Consider the following 19,951-nt stretch of genomic DNA (forward strand, 5'->3'; position numbering starts at 1 on the left):
CCTTTCATGTCTATAATTATATACATGTCCATATGTAGCAAGTTTGTACCCTGCCCTACAAGGGTGTTCTGTACAATAAAAATTTTTGATTCTTGATTTAAATTAAACATGTACATATCTTATCTAACAAACTACAACTCAAATTATATGTTCAGCCAGATCATCATATTTACATGCTTTGTAAACCAAAGTATCAGGAGACCTTCAAGTTCAGTCTGTCTCCACTAAACCTGGGCAGGCTTCAACTGTCGACATTAACCTCCACCAGCTGGTCTGGCTAGATAACCAACAGACCCACAGCTCCCTGATTCCAATCAATGCTGGAGTCATCAATGGTTAATTGGCTGTATCAACCATTTGGTTTATTTCACAGACAAGCAGCTCAAATCTCCACATTTGATCTACACTGTAATTTCTTATCTGGCTCATTTTTCCAAAAGAAATGTCTTCTCAAAGTTGATATCTACCAAATGTCAAAGGAGTTTCAGTGGATCAATACACACTGACACATATCCTCGTCTTCAGGTCACGATGACCCGGAGAACTGACTCTGGTGATTCATGTCCTGAGACTTAACTGTGCACTATCAATCAACCTTGTTTTCAGTATGTACCCGTGTGTTGTTATGTAGGCCATCACGATACAGCACTGATGAGGAACAGCTGTCATAGTAGGTCACAAGATTGATTTTCTAAATGTTTGATGCCAATTCATAAAAGGCATGATCAGCTGCCTTTACAAGCTTGTATTCAATCTTTTACTTTCAGTTTTCATATAAAACATGGCAGTCTCTTTGTACACATGTTGTATGTCTAGTTGTTAGTGAACTTGAGGAAGTATTTCATTTGCAATTTCTACTGACATCCAGAGCAAAAATAGTGACAGATGGGGTGTTTGTTACAATAGCAAAAGTCACAATAGAAGAAAATAATACATTAACAATAACTTCCCTAAGGCCACGACAAGTTCATTACTTGTTGTTAGAATTGCTGAAACTTGCTTTAGTGTCATCATTCAACATGAAGCATTTCAAATGGACTGATCTAGCCCCAAAACTTACCTAAATGTACGAAACATCTAGTCCACAGTCCTGACCATAATCCATATAATAACACTAATATCAACAGAAAAAGATGTAAAACCACCAGTTTGGATGAGTGGACTGCAAACTTGTTTTGACAGACTAACCAAGGTTTTAGAAAAACAGAAATATGCCCACTTCATGAATGTAGAACAATGCCTATTAGGTCTGTTTGTCTATGGTATAAATACATGACATATAGTCTGTGTCAAATACTTTTGAGTCTACTAGTCCCAACTTGTATTTGTTGTAAGTGGATTTTTGTCTTACTATGTGGTTCCCGTAGAACAGGTCTTCAGCAACCCATGCTTGCCATAAACGGTGACTATGCTTGTCGTGGCGACACCGGGATCGGGTGGTCAGGCTTGCTGACTTGGATGATGCATAGCATCGATTCCAATTGCGTCGATCGATGCTCATGATATCGATAACTGGATTGTCCAGTCCAGACTCGATTATTTACAGACCACTGTCATATAGCTGGAATATTGCTGAATGCGGCGTTAAACAACAACAACCAACCAACTTACTATGTGGACTAAAAGAGGATAAGCTGATGGTACTAGACCAGAGGAAACCTGACTAGAATAGTGCTTAATGGAGTACTGGTGGTTAGACTGCATACAGTGAGAAATCATAAATTGTTATTTCTTTATCACTGGTCATCAAACCTCGTAAATAGTGCTGCCAGTTCCACACAGTTGATGATAAAAACTCCAGTGACTACATGCTTAATTTGAGGTGGCTTAAGCTCAGAGGACACATGTGCAATTCCTTCATCCAGAGTCAAATAGATAAAGTTAGAGCACATGCTGATGCAACAACCCACCATGTTGAAAGGAGGGACCGAAGCACCTGCTGATAGGGCCAATACAGGGAAAGCCTGGACTAGATCAGATCACAGAGGCATGTGTTGGTATGGTAGCTGGGGGTTTCAAGGGGCTTGTTGGGTAGGTCAGGGCTTGTGGGGAGCTGGGGGTGTGTGGGTTGGTGGGGTAGCAGGGGGTTGGTGTGGTAGCTGGGGGTGTGTGGGTTGGTGCGGTAGCTGGGGGTGTCATTCAAGGGGCTTGTTGGGTAGCTGGGGGCTTGTGGGGAGCTGGGGGTGTGAAGGCGGTGGGGGTGTCAAGTCCGGTTGGTGGGGAGTTGGGGGTGTCAAGGGGCTTGTTGGGTAGCTGGGGGCTTGTGGGGAGCTGGGGGTTGGTGGGGTAGATGGGGGTGTCAAGCTCGGTTGGTGGGGAGCTGGGGGTGTCAAGGGCGTAGGTGTGGTAGCTTGTGGTTTGGGGGAGTTGCTGATGGTACCTGTTGGTTGCAGGAGAATGGCGAATGGATTGGTTGCAAGGGGTACCGAAGGGTGGCTGTGGGGATAGCAGGGGGTATCTGAGGGTGGTTGGGGTGTTTCGTGTAGGAGGTACTGGGTGTGTAGGGTGTGTGTTTTGGGAGTACCTGGAGGTAGAGGCTGGATGATGGCAGGGGGTTGCAGGGGGTAGCTGAAGAGATAATATCAGAGGAACATCTTGAGATAAACACTGCTGATTATGTGTGTGGCTGTGAAGCCAGGGAGCAGTGTCTGGTACATTCCTGCAGAGCAGATCACATTACTGGACCCACATACCAACCACAACTTGGGAGTTAATTAAGAACTGACAGCACCTCATAACACTTCTGCCTTACAGGCAGCAAGAACTAGCAGAAGTTGAGGGCAGGACAGCACCTCAAAACACTGCTAACCAGTGGAGGTTGGGGTCAGGACAGCAACTGCTAACTAGTGGAGGTTGAGGTCAGCACAGCAATTGCTAACTTGTGGAGGTTGAGGTCAAGACAGCAATTGCTAACTTGTGGAGGCTGAGGTTGGGACAGCAATTGCTAACTTGTGGAGGTTGAGGTCAAGACAGCAATTGCTAACTTGTGGAGGCTGAGGTTGGGACAGCAATTGCTATTTTGTGGAGGTTGAGGTCAGGACAGCAACTTCTAACTAGTGGACGTTGAGGTCAGGACAGCAATTGCTATTTTGTTGAGGTTGAGGTCAGGACAGCAACTTCTAACTAGTTGAGGTAGAGGTCAGGACAGCAATTGCTAACTTGTGGAGGTTGAGGTCAAGACAGCAATTGCTAACTAGTGGAGGTGGAGGTCAGGACAGCAGCACTACAACTAAGGAGAAGCATACCTCTGATCTTGGTATAGAGAAGAGAGAATTGCAGTCTCAGACCAGTTGAAACCACTTGATGGGATCATTCATCAAGTACTTCAACTGGTCTTGGTTTGAAGAATGAACAAACTGGTCTCATTTTGCAAAATGATTAAACCAGTTTGCCTTTCTTAAAGAAGGATGGGACTGTTGGGGTCACAGTCAAATAAAGAATACAGAAAACTGACCATACTTTGACCACTGAACATGCTGAAGAATGAAAATACCTTTGGCAGCATTTGGTTTCAAAAAGTGTCAAAAGAACAAGTGAGTGAGTTGGGTTTTATTACGCTTTTCGCAATATTCCAGAATAATCATGGCAGGGGACACCAGAAATGGGCTTCACACATTGTGGGGAATCGAACCCGGGTCTTTGGCATAACGAGCGAACGCATAAACCACTAGGCTACCCATCGCCCCATTAAAAGAATGAATGAACTGGCTGGTTCTGAGAAGGAAGGAACCATTGACTTCTACTGAAGTACAGGCAAATCGTTGGCTATGCAGATTAGTAGCCATTGACCACCATCACACTAGAAACAATCAGATAGAGTTTTTTTTAGTGGATTCATTGCTTGATGAATGCCTGGAATAAGGAACAGCCTTTAGGACTGTAGAAACGTGAACTACCAGTCATGTTTTACCAGCCATAGTGAGTATTACTGATCGACAAGCAAGTCATGCTCACACTGTATCTCGTATGTTGTCTCTGACACAAATTGAGTATCATGTTATGCGACACAAAACTTCTTGGCACAAGAAACATACGCCAACCACTAGTCTTGATGAATATCCATTCTAAACACCTAGAACTAGGAATCAAACGAATTTCAGGATAAACCCAAGCGAAAACATCCTCTTCGATTGCATCTAGCTACAGGCTCATATTAGAACTATTTTCATAACCTTTGAATGTTATGAAAACAACCATAAAAAACAGAACGATATTTACAAGCGAAATCAACAACAGACTCCTCTGATCTATCACAGTTTACATACACTAGTTATTGGCTGATGTCCCAGGATACCCTCAAAACTGAGGGGTTAAACATGTGATATGGACCTCCAGGCTAAAACTTGTAGGGTGGAACAAATTATAGCAGAATTTGATCTTTGTTGACAGTAAATACTCAGATAGTATGTTCATTATGTTCAGGACTTGCTTCAGGTACTTATTCAGAAAATGTCAGAAATATTCATGAAATCCCATGAAATCCCTTATGCACATATGCCACATTTGTTGGCCAGAAACTGAGTCAATATGTTCACTATAGAAGATTAAATGACTGCGTCTCTCCCCGTAAAAAGAAAAACAAGACCACAGAAGCAGTAACAAGAGTTTCAACAGCTGCACAAAATATGTAAATGTTACAGTAATGACAGTACACACATCCAATGACACACTCGCTGTGCACAGCACGACACAGGCTGGATCCTGTTGATCGATTAAAACAGTAGTAAATATCATTGCAATGTGATATCACTTCCTTCGTGGACAATCTGACAGGAATTAAGTATTTAACCTGTGATTCAATATATGTGTTTATTCATAATACTGAGAGGCCATAGGCCTCTATAGACTAACACTTAGTCAATAAAAACTTGTCTTTAAAATATTTTAAAAAAACCATCTTTGAAAGAACCTTTCCTCTTCTGCTGTTTTCATACGTGGAATAGAGCAAACAAGACTTTGTTAGTTTGATCTAGACTTGCCCAGGCTTTTAGTAAAAAAAATACCTAAAAAATATAGATTCCACAGTCATGGTGCAGGACTAAGGCCTATAGTACATGTTACACAGTAATGGGTGTATATACATTTATAACATAACACATGTTGTGGAATTTCTCAGCTTCATAGCATGCAATATGTACATTGACAGTTTTTTTTGTTATTACTACATTCTTACTTGACATTAATGAAACAAATTTCTGTAAACATGGATAATGGATATAATATTTATCAATGAACTGTTTTCTGAGTTCAGCATACAACGGACAAAGTAGCAAGAAATGGTTCTCACTTTCTACAGTGTTTAACTCACAAAACTGACAAATTCTGTGTTCTCTTAAAAGATGGGATAACTTGATAGTTTTTTGGGTACTGATGAGGAAAAATGCCAATTTCGAATGTGCAAATCTTTCAGGGTCTGAGTGAAAGCATCTAGGAAGTGATCTGGTATATACGTGTCCTGTTCATTCCATGATTCAGAGTACACTGGATACCTGACATCATGTTCACATTTAACTGGATCCAGGCCCCAGACAAGAAACATGAAAAGGGGCATTGTCATTTGACATCATGATTCTTATATTAAAATATTAGGGGTCTTCAGAGTAAACTACCTAGCCAAAATCCACATGGACCAGAGATAAAATTTCACAAAAGCCTGTAATATAAATGGTATCCCGTAGTATCCTGAAGCTAGTAGTAACTGGCTATTACTAGAGGTTGTCTTCCTATGTTGTCATCATTTGGATTCTTAAAGATATCAGATTAAGTTCTTGGTATTCAGGGATGACCCTTCAGGACGCCCAATCAATTTATTTTCTTGGACAATGACTTCAAAATGTCATATATGTATGTTTCAAATTTGGAAGAACGATAAAATCCTCCAAAAATACGAAAGTAATTTGTCTAAATAAGACCCCCAACCCTTGGGACCTCCCCAAATCGGTTCTCAACTTTCAGGTAACAGTAGATCCCTTGTCCATGTACGTGAGATGAAATGGGGATAAATGTACAAGATTATTGCACTTATATAACCACGTTCATGGATGTGAGTGTCTGTTTGTCTGCTTGTACTAGTCCGGTTTTATAGCGCTTGCCCACTGAGATACCATGCCAAAGTTTAACATGGATACCCGAATCTGACACAGTATACAGACTCCGAGCTGACCAGTCCTTGTGTTATCCACTTTAAGCTGAGCACCAGGCTGGGTAACAACAAGTACAATCTTTAATGTCTTTTAGAATGACACAGGGGATAGAACCACCGACCTTCCGCTCTCCATGCAGATGCTCTACCCATGAGACAATGGTGGCAGTGTGGGTTAACGTTAATAGTTAACACACACAAGTTGAGCATACACTATACACCCTCCCTCTTGCTCTACATCCGAGGTACAGGGGTTATGACATGGTCAGGGATCGAAACCCATGCTATCCGATGAAGTACATGTAGCCATGTACGCAGTCACACTGCAGATGCACAGTCCATGACGGAAGGCACTACCCAGACCAGTGTCTGTAGTCTCTCCCAGCTAGCATCAATAATTGATTTGTTTGTCACAGAAGAGGCAGAGACTGATGTACGCGTGACATCTTGGTGCATAGTGTTAATGGGGGAACGACAGTTGGGGGATTTATCTACGAGCTGCTATTCCTGGTGTAACTTGACCCAGGTCTGCAGCAAATTTCAGTAAAAATTCCCAATTCAATTCAATTCAATTCAATTCATGAGTGAGTGAGTGAGTGAGTGACTTCATGAGTGAGTGAGTGAGTGAGTGAGTGAGTGAGTGGGTGGGTGGGTGGGTGGTCTTACTCCGCTTTTAGCAGTATTCGCGGAATCTCAGCAGGGGACACCAGAAATTAGGAAAATAGTAAATATAAAAAATACAAAATAAAGTCCCAATTTTGAACAAAATAATTACTTTCCCATTTGGACTGTCCAGGGGACTTTTTTTGGCATCCTAGATTTGTTTGTTTGTTTGTTTGTTGTGTTAGTTCCACACTCGGCAATATGGGGATGAATATAGGCTGTGGGAGCTGAGAATGGGTTGAGGGTGGAATGGGGGTGAAACCTATGTTCTGGGATCTGGTATCTGTAAGACTACTAAGAGAGACATATACTAGACAGCCCGTGTTCAGAGAGGGGTGACTGAGTAAGCTGGGGGGAGAGACACCTTGCCAGTGTGTCGCACAGTCCCTGAACCATGTTATTTCCTCCTCCGCCCACGTCTTACTGTAATTCGTATAATGGCTCAATGAAGCAAGTCTGGACTTTACACAGGTCTCACTGGGGCTCTTTTTCAATTTAAATGTAGTTGCTTGTCGCTATCCAAATTATGTTTTCAGAGACTAAGCGTTAGTCTAACACCATGCCACTAAGTCCTGTTGTGGGAGGGAAGCTACCTGACAGCTAGGGTTACTATCACAGGAGCCAGGGACGGGTGAGTGACAGGAAGGTGTGCAGGTTGTTTGGTCGGCATGCTTAGCTGGACAGTCTGCCGACAGAAACCATCTATCAATGGTCATTAGTGTCATTCATCACAAGCTAGCCCTATTTCATTACACTAAACATAACTATCCTAATAATACATTACTGAATGAATGCAAGCTTCACTGTCACTTATAAGACATGCAGGGCTGTAGTTACTTCTAGTCCTTTGGCCTGTGCGAGGTTACAAACATGGCCTTGGATTTTTCTACAGAAAAAAAATGGCATTAGTACATTTTCATTATTCTTTCAACTTCTGACTGTACATATTGACACCACATTACATTAAGCCAGACTTCACCACACATCTGCCAACAAATATAAAACAAGTAGTATTTCAAACTTGAGGTTTCTGTGTCGAAACAGACAAATCACAAACTAGAGTGTATTTCCCTGACCATGACAAACAAAAGTGAATTTCCTTGGTTGTGACAAACTAGAGTGTATTTCCTTGACAGTGACAAACAAGAGTGTATTTCCTTGGCCGTGACAAACTAGAGTGTATTTCCTTGGCCGTGACAAACTAGAGTGTATTTCCTTGGCCGTGACATACTAGAGAGTATTTCCTTGGCCGTGACAAACTAGAGTGTATTTCCTTGGCCGTGACAAACTAGAGCGTATTTCCTTGGCCGTGACAAACTAGAGCGTATTTCCTTGGCCGTGACAAACTAGAGTGTATTTCCTTGGCCGTGACATACTAGAGAGTATTTCCTTGGCCGTGACATACTAGAGAGTATTTCCTTGGCCGTGACAAACTAGAGCGTATTTCCTTGGCCGTGACATACTAGAGAGTATTTCCTTGGCCTTGACAAACTAGAGCGTATTTCCTTGGCCGTGACAAACTAGAGCGTATTTCCTTGGCCGTGACAAACTAGAGTGTATTTCCCTGTCCGTGACAAACTAGAGCGTATTTCCTTGTCCGTGACAAACTAGAGCGTATTTCCTTGGCCGTGACAAACTAGAGCGTATTTCCTTGGCCGTGACAAACTAGAGCGTATTTCCTTGGCCGTGACAAACTAGAGTGTATTTCCTTGGCTGTGACAACTGGAGTGTATTTCCTTGGCCGTGACAAACTAGAGTGTATTTCCTTGGCCGTGACAAACTAGAGCGTATTTCCTTGACCATGACAAACTAGAGTGTATTTCCTTGGCCGTGACAAACTAGAGTGTATTTCCTTGGCCGTGACATACTAGAGAGTATTTCCTTGGCCGTGACAAACTAGAGTGTATTTCCTTGGCCGTGACAAACTAGAGTGTATTTCCTTGGCCGTGACAAACTAGAGCGTATTTCCTTGGCCGTGACAAACTAGAGTGTATTTCCTTGGCCGTGACAAACTAGAGTGTATTTCCTTGACCGTGACAAACTAGAGCGTATTTCCTTGGCCGTGACAAACTAGAGTGTATTTCCTTGGCCATGACAAACTAGAGCGTATTTCCTTGGCTGTGACAAACTAGAGCATATTTCCTTGGCCGTGACAAACTAGAGTGTATTTCCTTGGCCGTGACATACTAGAGCGTATTTCCTTGGCCGTGACAAACTAGAGCGTATTTCCTTGGCCATGACAAACTAGAGCGTATTTCCTTGGCTGTGACAAACTAGAGCATATTTCCTTGTCCGTGACAAACTAGAGCGTATTTCCTTGGCCATGACAAACTAGAGTGTATTTCCCTGGCCGTGACAAACTAGAGCGTATTTCCTTGGCCGTGACAAACTAGAGCATATTTCCTTGTCCGTGACAAACTAGAGTGTATTTCCTTGGCCGTGACAAACTAGAGTGTATTTCCTTGGCTGTGACAAACAAGAGTGTATTTCCTTGGCCGTGACAAACTAGAGTGTATTTCCTTGGGCGTGACAAACTAGAGTGTATTTCCTTGGCCATGACAAACTAGAGTGTATTTCCTTGGCTGTGACACCAAATAAAAAGAGACAGACATAATCATAAATGTTCCAAACAAGGAAAGGATATAAATTCAGGACCATGCAGCCCACTAAGTTCTTTGTTTGTTTATTAGGGAGCCAAGCAGCTCCTAACATATACATTTTAAGAATCAAACCTAAGTCTCTAGAAGCCAACAGACATCTGAAACAGATATTGTCACCAGTTACGTTGACTTTTAGGTAGCCAAGTGGTGAGTAGGAGATAGATTTAGGCCGCCAATCACAGATTAAAGTTGTTGCATTTGGTCACCAAAATGTTTTCTACTTAGAGGGCTGCCATGCATACAGCCACAAGGCTAACTAACACCTGTTTATAGGCATGTGACCTGTACGCTGTCAACACCCAGCCAGATACAGTACTGGACTGTAACACAACACACAGTGCTAGTTGAGTGCTGCAGGTGTACTGCCTAAGTCAATCTCACAGTACTATTAGGCACTCACTACAATAGGGTATGGAGTGGTAGGCCATGGCCGGTATCAACACATTCTTCAGTAATCTGGGTACACTGAGTGGCTGGTGTGAAATTGAGTTATTTCAAGAGGAGGATGTTTGATTTTCACTTGAAACCACCACCACAGCAATTGATTAAACATGACATATAGCAGTTCTATTTGATGCAGTTACCTACTTCATCAGTTGGAGGCCACTTCCATCCACCAACAATTGATCATTTCTAAAATTACTACAAATTACTGACAATGCTTCCACAGTAATATTGATGAGTAAATTACCAATTATTTAGATGCCAGTATTAAGCCTAAATTATTATTCATTATAAATTATTTTATGGTGCAATAAAAGATCTTTCCAACAGATTAAGCATTTGACATGTTTAAGGGTTGCACTTCATATCACACATTTCACTACAAATCCTGATTAACCCAACACCCCCACATGTAGGAATCTGCTAATCTACATAAACAGGATTAAATTATTATGTAATCTCATGAATAATACAACAGTAAGTATATATTACTTGCCCAGAGTGATTATCAACTTGCACTGCTAAATCAGAGAACAATACAAAAAATTATTCTTAACCAATAAAACTTTATCAACTGAAGCATTAGCCTCGAAGATGTGCAGAATAGTCAAATGAATAGTCCAGTACTTTATCTGCAGTTGACAAACACAGTTATTTTAACACACAATGCATCTACTAATGCAGAGTTAATATTGCCAATTTTCCAACTTGCCCGAGGGCAACTAAATTATACTTTCTCACTTGCCTGGCACTTTATTTCCACGAGTCGGCAAGTGGGGCATACTAATTGAATACCCTTGTTATATATATATCGGAACATCTCTCTTTAAATATACTAATTGAACACTTGTATATATATTTGAAGAGAGATGTTCCGATAGCTCATTGATCCTCTCTATGAATAATGGAACAAAAATATTATTAAAAGCACAGAGACCTGCACAAACTCCAATGAACATGATGAAAGACAATTGATGCTGACCACAATGAAGCACTGCTAAGCCGTGATGCGAGATCGGATTCCACCAGCACTATGTAAACAAGTCCCTGTTGTATACTGAATAACCTTCCAATCCATGGTAATTTCATCACAAGTAGTAGCGGTAATTGACAATCATTACTTGCCTATCAGCCTACTGTCCCACACTTGGACGTCTCTGGGGAGCGTCAGCTGAGGATGGCCCCCAGAGCATCGTGGTCGGGTTAGTGGGACTAGCAGGATTACTGTCAAATTTGATAGATATTAAGATTTATCTGTTCTGTGTACATGTGTTGCTATCACACTGTTACCTCATTGCCCTGGGGTAAACACTACAGAAACAGTACTTGAGTACTTCAACACATATCCACATACAGAATTCTGCCTACTAACGAAGAGCAGGCAGGTCTAATATCCCTACCCGGTACATGCCTTAGGGCTGGTGAGATTGTAAGCTTGGGAAATTCCTATATTTATAGGTTGTCTTTCAAACCAGCAGAACATGAATACAGTTCTGTATTGATTTAATTTATGTCATATTACTGGTAATTTGTTAATTTTTACAAATTGAAATTACTACTATTATGGAATCTGTTAAAGAAATGACTTTCTATCATGACTGATAGCAAACTGTAACTTGTCAGTATGCATGAACTCTGATGATATACAACCCGATAACTATTTACTCATATTAAGGATTCCATTTTGGTACAAGATCTGTAAATACTTCTTAATAAAACAGGGGCACGGGTGGCCCAGTCTAAGGCGTCGTGATTAGCTGTGCTGAGCTGCGTCCCCTGGGCTTGTCAGAAACCTATGATTGTGGGTTCGAATCCAGAATCGCCCTGATTATGTTTCTACCCGTGCTCGTGGGTTTCACTGTTGTGGTAAACGTCTGAGACCTGCATCACTTCGGGCTTTCCTCCCATATTCATGACATTAGCTGACACGCCGTGATATAACTGGAATACTGTTAAAAGCGGTGTTAAACCCAACTCACTCACTCTTAATAAAACAATGATGCACCAATTCAAGCATTAAGGCATAGCGACCATGGCTATGATTGCTTGGTACAGAAAAGTTTGGCTTTAAGTTGCATCCCTGCTTGCATTCTAAGGAATTTCTGGCTGCCTTCATCATGAATAAAGCTGCAGTGCAACAGTCCTTCCCTTCTATACCTGCTTGTTTTTTTCTCCAGTTGGCGTACATGTATTGTGATCCTTTAGGTCTGAAATGAAGCTCTCATAGCCACAAGTTCTCCACCTGCTTTTGGCTCATGCTAAACATATCTAAATGTCAAGTCATCAAATTACCCAGACACCACATGCAGCATCGCAGAAAGGAATTAATGCCATATATCATATGTGTGAAAACAAGTGGAAATGAATAGCATTTGGACATGCTCAATTCAACAATATTGACATTCGTCAGATACTTGCTCAAGCATTATAGATAAAAGTGACATTATCTAATTTTCATTCAATACCTGACACAAGATAGAAAGAACCAACTCAGGTTGTATGTTTTTTCCTCGTATTGAATTAATCAATACCTTTATGATTGTCTACAGAATGTCAGAATAGACATATTATGGTAAATTACTGTAATAATGGTTCCTTGCCATATTTAATTAAATTCATAGAATTTCTCTACTGATTAACATGAAAAGTTTCAGAATCTTTCGTATCTCCTATGTTATCACTGATGATGATATCGATGTCAGTTTTCTTGACTTTCCCATGTTTAAACCTCCACACTTGCACTCGGTCTTAAAAATCTCCACGTTTCCAATTTTTAGTTCCAAGTAAATCAATTGGGGTATTTATGAACAGCAATAGCATGGATAATCCCTTAATTACACCAATGGGTAGAAATGTGATCACAAAATAAGGAAATGACCTAGCTATAAAGGAAGTAAGACCCGTTTTAATGCATTTCTGATAACTCCAAACCCTGGACACAAACCAGGAAATGAATACTTTTCAGGTTGCAAGGCGACCCATAGCAGGTTTGCAGTATATAAAAATAACTGCATTTGGTAGTTTAGACTCTGACCTTTACAAAGTCACACATTGATCTGTGGTATTTTTGTCAATGTCATAATCATATAAATTATATTGTGGTAACATGACAGTGAGAATCTGAAACAAACTTAGAAAATTATCTAAAGGATATAAAAGAATAATAATTAAGAAACATTAAGAAAAACTCATAATCATGTCATGTTATCGTGGTCATAAATGGAAATGCTTTCCTAAGTACAGGGTGAATGAATGAATGTTATGTTAATACTGTAACCATACGTAACCAACAACCTCAACTTCAAGGCCTGAAATAGACCAGTAGTTGATGGCATAAGAAATGGTTTGTGTTATGACCGGGTATCATGACACGCAGCCATAACCATTTGACCCCCTGAGTACTCCTTCTGACAGCATAGGTGGCTGATGGCTGAAGCTGCTCTGGAATCCCCTTGAGGACTACTGTGACAGACCCTGTGAATACTTCATCTTTGGTGTGGCGGTTGTAACACAGCAGAGCAGAGGGAAACATACACTTAAGCATGACAGCATCTCGTACATCGGAGACAGTGAAATGTGTTCTAAAGGCATGTTGTCAATGGTAACAGTTCTTAAACTGACATTAGGTACATATCACGAAGTAACAGGCTCGTCTGCGTATCACCTGTCAACGATTAATGACATATTTAACGCAAATGCATCCCGTGCCTCCAAAATATTTGCTGAAATTGTTCAATCGGAATCAAAATACTCCATGTCGCAAAGAAATGCGTCACGTGCGTCAAATCTGACACCTTTGCAGGTACCTGTGAGTCAGCGCTCGGAAGCAGACAACATCGCAAGATTCACTGCCTCCGTGTAGCACTTCCGATTGACCCCGATTTTGGTCCTGGGGACGCACAACGGACACAGAGAGAGTGAAATGTACTTACGGTCTTTCTCGTGATCATATCCAATAATGGCGAAGTAGTCAGCCAACCGAGACATCGCACTATTTCCCAAATATTGCTATCCAGTAACCTCGTCCCATCTTTACGTCGCCATTTTGATTCCCGACTTGACGGCGCACGGCACTGAGCATTTCTTGCGTTTCCGGCATATCTCGGTGAAAGGGAAACAACTCTTGATTTCACTCGACTCATTCATGGTATCGAAATAATGTTATACAATCCGGTGTCAGTTTAAATCGAAGATATTTCTTTAAAATCCTGCCAAGGTTTCAACTTTATTGAACCGTAAACACTTTAATGTGACTTATTATATATTATTTTTCGCAATATTATTATAGTTCTATTATAAGAATTGATAAACATGTTCATGTACAGAATCAATTGCATTATATAAATCTAAAACTCGAAATGAATTTGACTTAAATATGTTCATTTCTAAATTCAATATTTTAAACTATTTTAACTCAGCGTCTTATTCGTGCAGTGCCTGTGAACGAACAGACACCTCATGCTAAAGTCTAATTGATTTAAACGAACGATATCAGAGGAGTAAGTTGATTTGCAGCCACGGGCAAATTTGTGTGCTTCCGCAGGAATTCTGTCACGGAAGAGAGAGCAGGCACCTGTCAAAATACTCGCCGTTCGCGTGTGGTACGTCACGCATCAGGGCGAATCCACAGCTCACCTTATCGAATAACATACCACGGTCGACTGCACAGCGTCACGGATCACGTGATGTGACGTACGTTCGAATTGAATAGCGAATTATTTCGCGTTGCTCGAAATGTACACATTTGTATTAATTTACTCGGGAATAAAATTGGTGATGCAAATCTTTAATGTAGTAATTTACTGACTTAACAAACATATTGTGATCATTATTTTCGTTCACGTCGAACGGATGCATTGTGAATTACTCGGGGAATCAAATTAGTGATGCAAATCTTTACTGTATTAACGATGATGGTGCCATCATTGTCTTTATTTGATCATGGAGCTGGTTCCCTCCCATCAGTAAGAGGGGGCACGGGTGGCCCAGTCGTCTAAGGCGCCGCGATTCGCTGTGCAGAGTTGCGTCCCTTAGGCACGCCAGAAACCTATGATTGTGGGTTCGAATCCCGGTTCGCCCCGATTATGTTTCCAGGTTTGTCATCACCATATCCGTGCCCGCGGGCTTCACCTCATTGAAGTGGTAAACGTCTGAGACCTGCATCATTTCGGGTTTTCCTCCCACGCCGTGATATAACTGGAATAATGTTAAAGCGGCGTTAAACCAAACTCACTTACCATCACACAGACAGCTTGAAACAACAAACTACATGGCTGATGGCACAGATAACCCACTAACTGTTACCTACATTAACACGGTTTGGTCCAACATTTGATGACAGATAATCAGAAAGAGTATTCATTCCTTCACATTCTAATCCTCATTCTATAATGTACATTCTTTGGCACACGTTGATATGAGCAATATTAAGAAAATGTACATATATTATCTCACAAATACATTAAACAAAATGTAGATATAATATGTAGCTAAATAATTTAACAAAATGTACAAATAAGATGTCATTAATACATTGTAAAGAATGTACATTTAATATGTCGTTAATATATTAAAAAGACTGTACATATAATATGTCATTAATACATTTAAAAGACTGTACATATAATATGACTTGAGGTGAAATTGGTTTAACGTCGCGTCCAAGTCTGTTGGTATGACGCGACCGGGGATCGAACCTCGGACCTTCCCCTTTCCGGGCGGAAGCTCAACCACTAGACCACGGAGGCGGTCAAATAAAATGTATATATTACATGTCATTAATACATTAAAATGAATTTACATGTCATAGGTTATAGATACTAAATATGTCTGACTTTACGACCGTAATTTATTACAGGTGATACACATATATCGAATAATTCTGAAGATGTTTTTTATATCTAATATATGCCTTCGTACCGACTTTAAAAGTGCATTACATGCTTCAAGGCTTTTCTCAGATTAATAAATAAGTGTATTTATTATTCTAATAATTGACATTGGCCGATAATCAGTAGCTTCATATTTATAGATAAAATTATCTTTTACCGTACAATACATGTACTGACTTTTTAAATACAACCACTTTTGATATTTACCCTAAGACCCCATTTATCACAAAACTCTACTGGCCTGTAAATATAAATTGCCAATGCAAGAGAATAACAAGTCTAGATCCGCCGAAACAGATTTGTAATCTATTTGCAGAATCGTTAAATATAACCATATCATCTTCAAATAATAACAACGTTAATGTATAAATATTCCTTTAACTTATCATTTTGTAAATACGATTCAAGGCCCTCATATTAAAACATTAATAACAGAGGCGATAAAATGTCCCCTTGCATTAATCCATTGTTGTAGCAAAGTATGACACTATTTTACACAAGCCGTGATGTTGTCGTACATAGATCTAAAAATATTCAAAAACTTCCCACCTATATTCAATATATTTTATTTAATGTCTGACTGATGGGGCAGTTAACCAGGGGTTAGCTGACGAGCTCCACTGTGTATTTACATTCCAGTTCCTTATTATTTAAAAATGAAAACTACATCCACGAGAAGTACATCCAGCGGCCAAACGACTAATACAAATACAAACAGCTAAAATGTTCACTCTTTGAATTGTTTGATTGGCATTTCTCAGAAGTTGACGGTTGACATAACAGACATTTTTTATATGGATAACAGCTTCTTTATTATGTCAAGCAAATACAACGGTATTAGAATCTAAATCGAAACATCGCTAGTACAGTACAATAAAGAAGTTGTGAAGTTTAAATCGCGATCAAGATCATTGTTTATTCTAGTCCGGACCGATGCAGGTATTGTACTTGCTAGCCCACTAAGAAACAATGCCGCAGTTTAACATGAATACCCCACTAAGACACAGTATACTGACTCCGAACCGACCACTCCTTGTTTAAGCCCCTTAGTGCCGAGCGCTAGGCAGGGTAATAACAAGTACCATATTTTAACGTCTTTTGGTATAACCTAGACAGGGATCGAACAACGAGGTTCCGCAATCCAGGCAAGCGCTCTATCCACTAGACCACGGAGGAGATCTGGTTACACCCCCACCCCCACCCCGAGTCCATTTCTGTACTCCCCCGCACTGATCTTGCTGTGATATTTTGCTAAATGCGGCGTAAAACCATGCTCACTCTCTCCGATACATAGTCACGTGTGTCGGCGTTATTCACTGTTTACTCTTGAACACACTGACAGATACATGGATATATAGTTATATAGTTATAGTTATATATTCATACATATGAATATAGCCATGTATTACCAGTCCTGGCATGGTTTATTTTGTACAGTTTAAAACATTCTTTAATGTAAGAAATATTTGAATAGTATTGTAAGGACCTCGGTTACTCGCTTTATGCTGTCGCCATTTTAATATAATACCTTGCGAAATTTGGAAATGTAAAGTGTCTGACGTGAACCAAATCGAAAATGAACAGTATTCTTTTTGTTATCTAGAAGTTGGTGTACTAAGCACGGATAAGTTATATGGATGAACAACTTCTTTATTACAATTAGGGGCGACGTTTCACTGCGTCCTATCCTGTATATATACATTTACTTGTCAACCATACTCTGTACATGAGGGGCGGTCTGGTAGCCTAGTGGTTAAAGCGTTTGCTCGTCACGTCGGAGACCCAGGTTCGAATCGCGACATGGGTACAATGTGTGAAGCCCATTTCTGGTGTCCCCCGCCGTGATATTGCTGGAATATTGCTTAAAGCGGCGTAAAACCATACTTACTCACTCACTGTACATCACTTGCTTGATAACGATGTTAGAACCTACACCGAAACGTCGCTCCTAATTGTAATAAAGAAGTTGTTCAACCAAATATCTTATCCTTACTTCTTTTTGTTAATTTGTCCAGCTTATATCGCTTTCAGATAAAGTTACATACAACCAAAAGTTATATGTTTCCAAATATTTTGAAACCTAATACGCTTCTGTCAGCGAAAGACCCTGTTATCAATATCCACACAATAATAAACACAAATACTCTAGCTTAGATCACGTGTCATCAAAGGGCCTGTAGACAATTCATTCTCGGGGTGATTACTATCGAAACATTGGTCTCCTTTCGTTGTACCTTAACGGGGCGGTCGGGTAGCCTAGTGGTTAAAGCGTTAGCTCGTCACGCCGAAGACCCGGGTTCGATTCCCGACATGGGTACAATGTGTGAAGCCCATTTCTGGTGTCCCTCGCCGTGATGTTGCTGGAATATTGCTAAAAGCGGCGTAAAACCATACTCACTCATTCACTTGTACCTTAACACCCACACTATGTTCAGCACGGCACCAGCATTTACACGTAGCTCGTGCATGTGTATCATTTGTTGGACTTTGGGACAGCCCAATGGAGATAATATGACTGTCAATTTTCAACATTAAAACACAGTATGTTTATCTCCATGACAAATTTCAGATGGAACTCTTTATTGACTCCTCACGGTCAAGGATTCCTCACTGTCATTGTAGAATTGAGAATTGCATGTCAACAATTGACCACGCTTTCTTCTGGACAAGTTTTGAAGCGCCCGTATAATATGTGATATGTTGTAGTCACGGGTGGTATGCCCAGTGCAGTTGTCTCCCTTTGTTTACAAGTCAAAACCGAAAGTTGCAGTTGCATTTGAAATACATCTCTGAAAGTAAAACTCCTTTCACAATCAAGATCACACATTAATTCCCAAAACGTTTTGCATGCTATTGACACTGCCGTGCTGTCTGGACTGCATCGGAGTCATTGTTTAGGAACATTTTAGAAACATTTAAATAATACCAGACAATACACACCGAGCGGAGTATACCTGCTCTGTCAGCACACGCGTAACTAACTACACGGTGAGTTGAGGTGAAATTGGGTTTAACGTCGCGTCCAAGATTATTGCACTTATATAGCGACGTGCATGCACGTATGTGTGTATGTGGCTGCTTGTACTAGTCCGGGCTGATGCCGATTTATAGTGCTAGCCCACTGAGATACCATGCCGCAGTTTAACATGAATACCCCACTCAGACACAGTATACTGACTCCGAGCCGACCAGTCCTTGTTTTAGCCCCTTAATGCCGAGCGCCAGACAGGGTCACAACAAGTACCATCTTTTAACGTCTTTTGGTATGACGCGACCGGGGATCGAACCCCGGACCTTCCGCTCTCCGGGCGGACGATCTACCACTAGGACCACGGAGGGGTCACTAACTACACGGAGCGGAGCATCAGCCCAAACTCCAAGCAATATAAACATAGCGCACTGGGGACGGTCTGAACGTTAACGTGTTACATTGTTACTGGATGGGCATTAACTTATATCAGTGAGGGGGATTGTATACTTAACCTGTGTGATTGATAAACAAGCACACGATCACATGGTAAACAAGAACCGACATAACAGTGAGTGAGTGAGTTTTATTTTACGCCGTTTTTTTGCAATATTCCAGCAATATCACGGCGGGGGACACCAGAAATAGGCTTCACACATTGCACCCATGTCGGGAATCGAACCCGGGTCTTCGGCGTGACGAGCTAACGCTTAACCACTAGGCTACCCGACCGCCCCCGACATAACAGGACAAATAAATGAAACGAAGGACACATCTCATCTCTCGCCATTCTAGAGGAACATCACTCCACGTCTAAATTGTATGTCCGATTCATGATTCATTCTGGAATACTCACGGACATTAGAAGCCCTAATGAGGTTGTTTACCCAACTTACCCGAGATACTTGATCTTGAAATGGCTGCCAGTACAACAGCACCTCCTGACTATAGCTGACTGTTTCGTTGCTTTGTTGTCATGTGTTGTTGTGTTTTAACGCCGCACTCAGCAATATCACAGCTATATGGCGGAGGTCGGTAAATAATCGTGTCTGGACCAGACAATCCAGGAATTGACATCATGAGCATCGATCCACGCAATTGGGATCGATGACATACATCAGCGAGTCAGCGAGCCTGTCCACCCTATCATAGTCGCCTTTTACGACACGGGTAGACTAAAATC

At 41.0% G+C, this 19,951-nt stretch overlaps 1 protein-coding gene across 9 annotated transcripts in view; it reads right to left on the bottom strand.

Moving 5' to 3' along the window:
* Positions 1–14,018, bottom strand: part of LOC124149792 (myotubularin-related protein 13-like) — a 135,623-nt gene extending 121,605 nt beyond the window's left edge. For 6 of the 9 annotated variants that reach the window (XM_048385931.1, XM_048385923.1, XM_048385925.1 and 3 more), the window contains exon 1: positions 13,842–14,018. In XM_048385931.1, the coding sequence (XP_048241888.1) occupies positions 13,842–13,896 (55 nt within the window). In that variant the 5' untranslated portion in view covers positions 13,897–14,018. The remainder of the gene's footprint in view (positions 1–13,841) is intronic. The other 3 variants (XM_048385928.1, XM_048385926.1, XM_048385924.1) reach the window with 1 other exon arrangement.
* Positions 14,019–19,951: the final 5,933 nt, after the last annotated feature.

The sequence above is a fragment of the Haliotis rufescens genome, unplaced genomic scaffold (genome assembly GCF_023055435.1).
Source record: "Haliotis rufescens isolate VD_foot unplaced genomic scaffold, xgHalRufe1.0.p SCAF_6, whole genome shotgun sequence".
Lineage (NCBI taxonomy): Eukaryota > Metazoa > Mollusca > Gastropoda > Lepetellida > Haliotidae > Haliotis > Haliotis rufescens.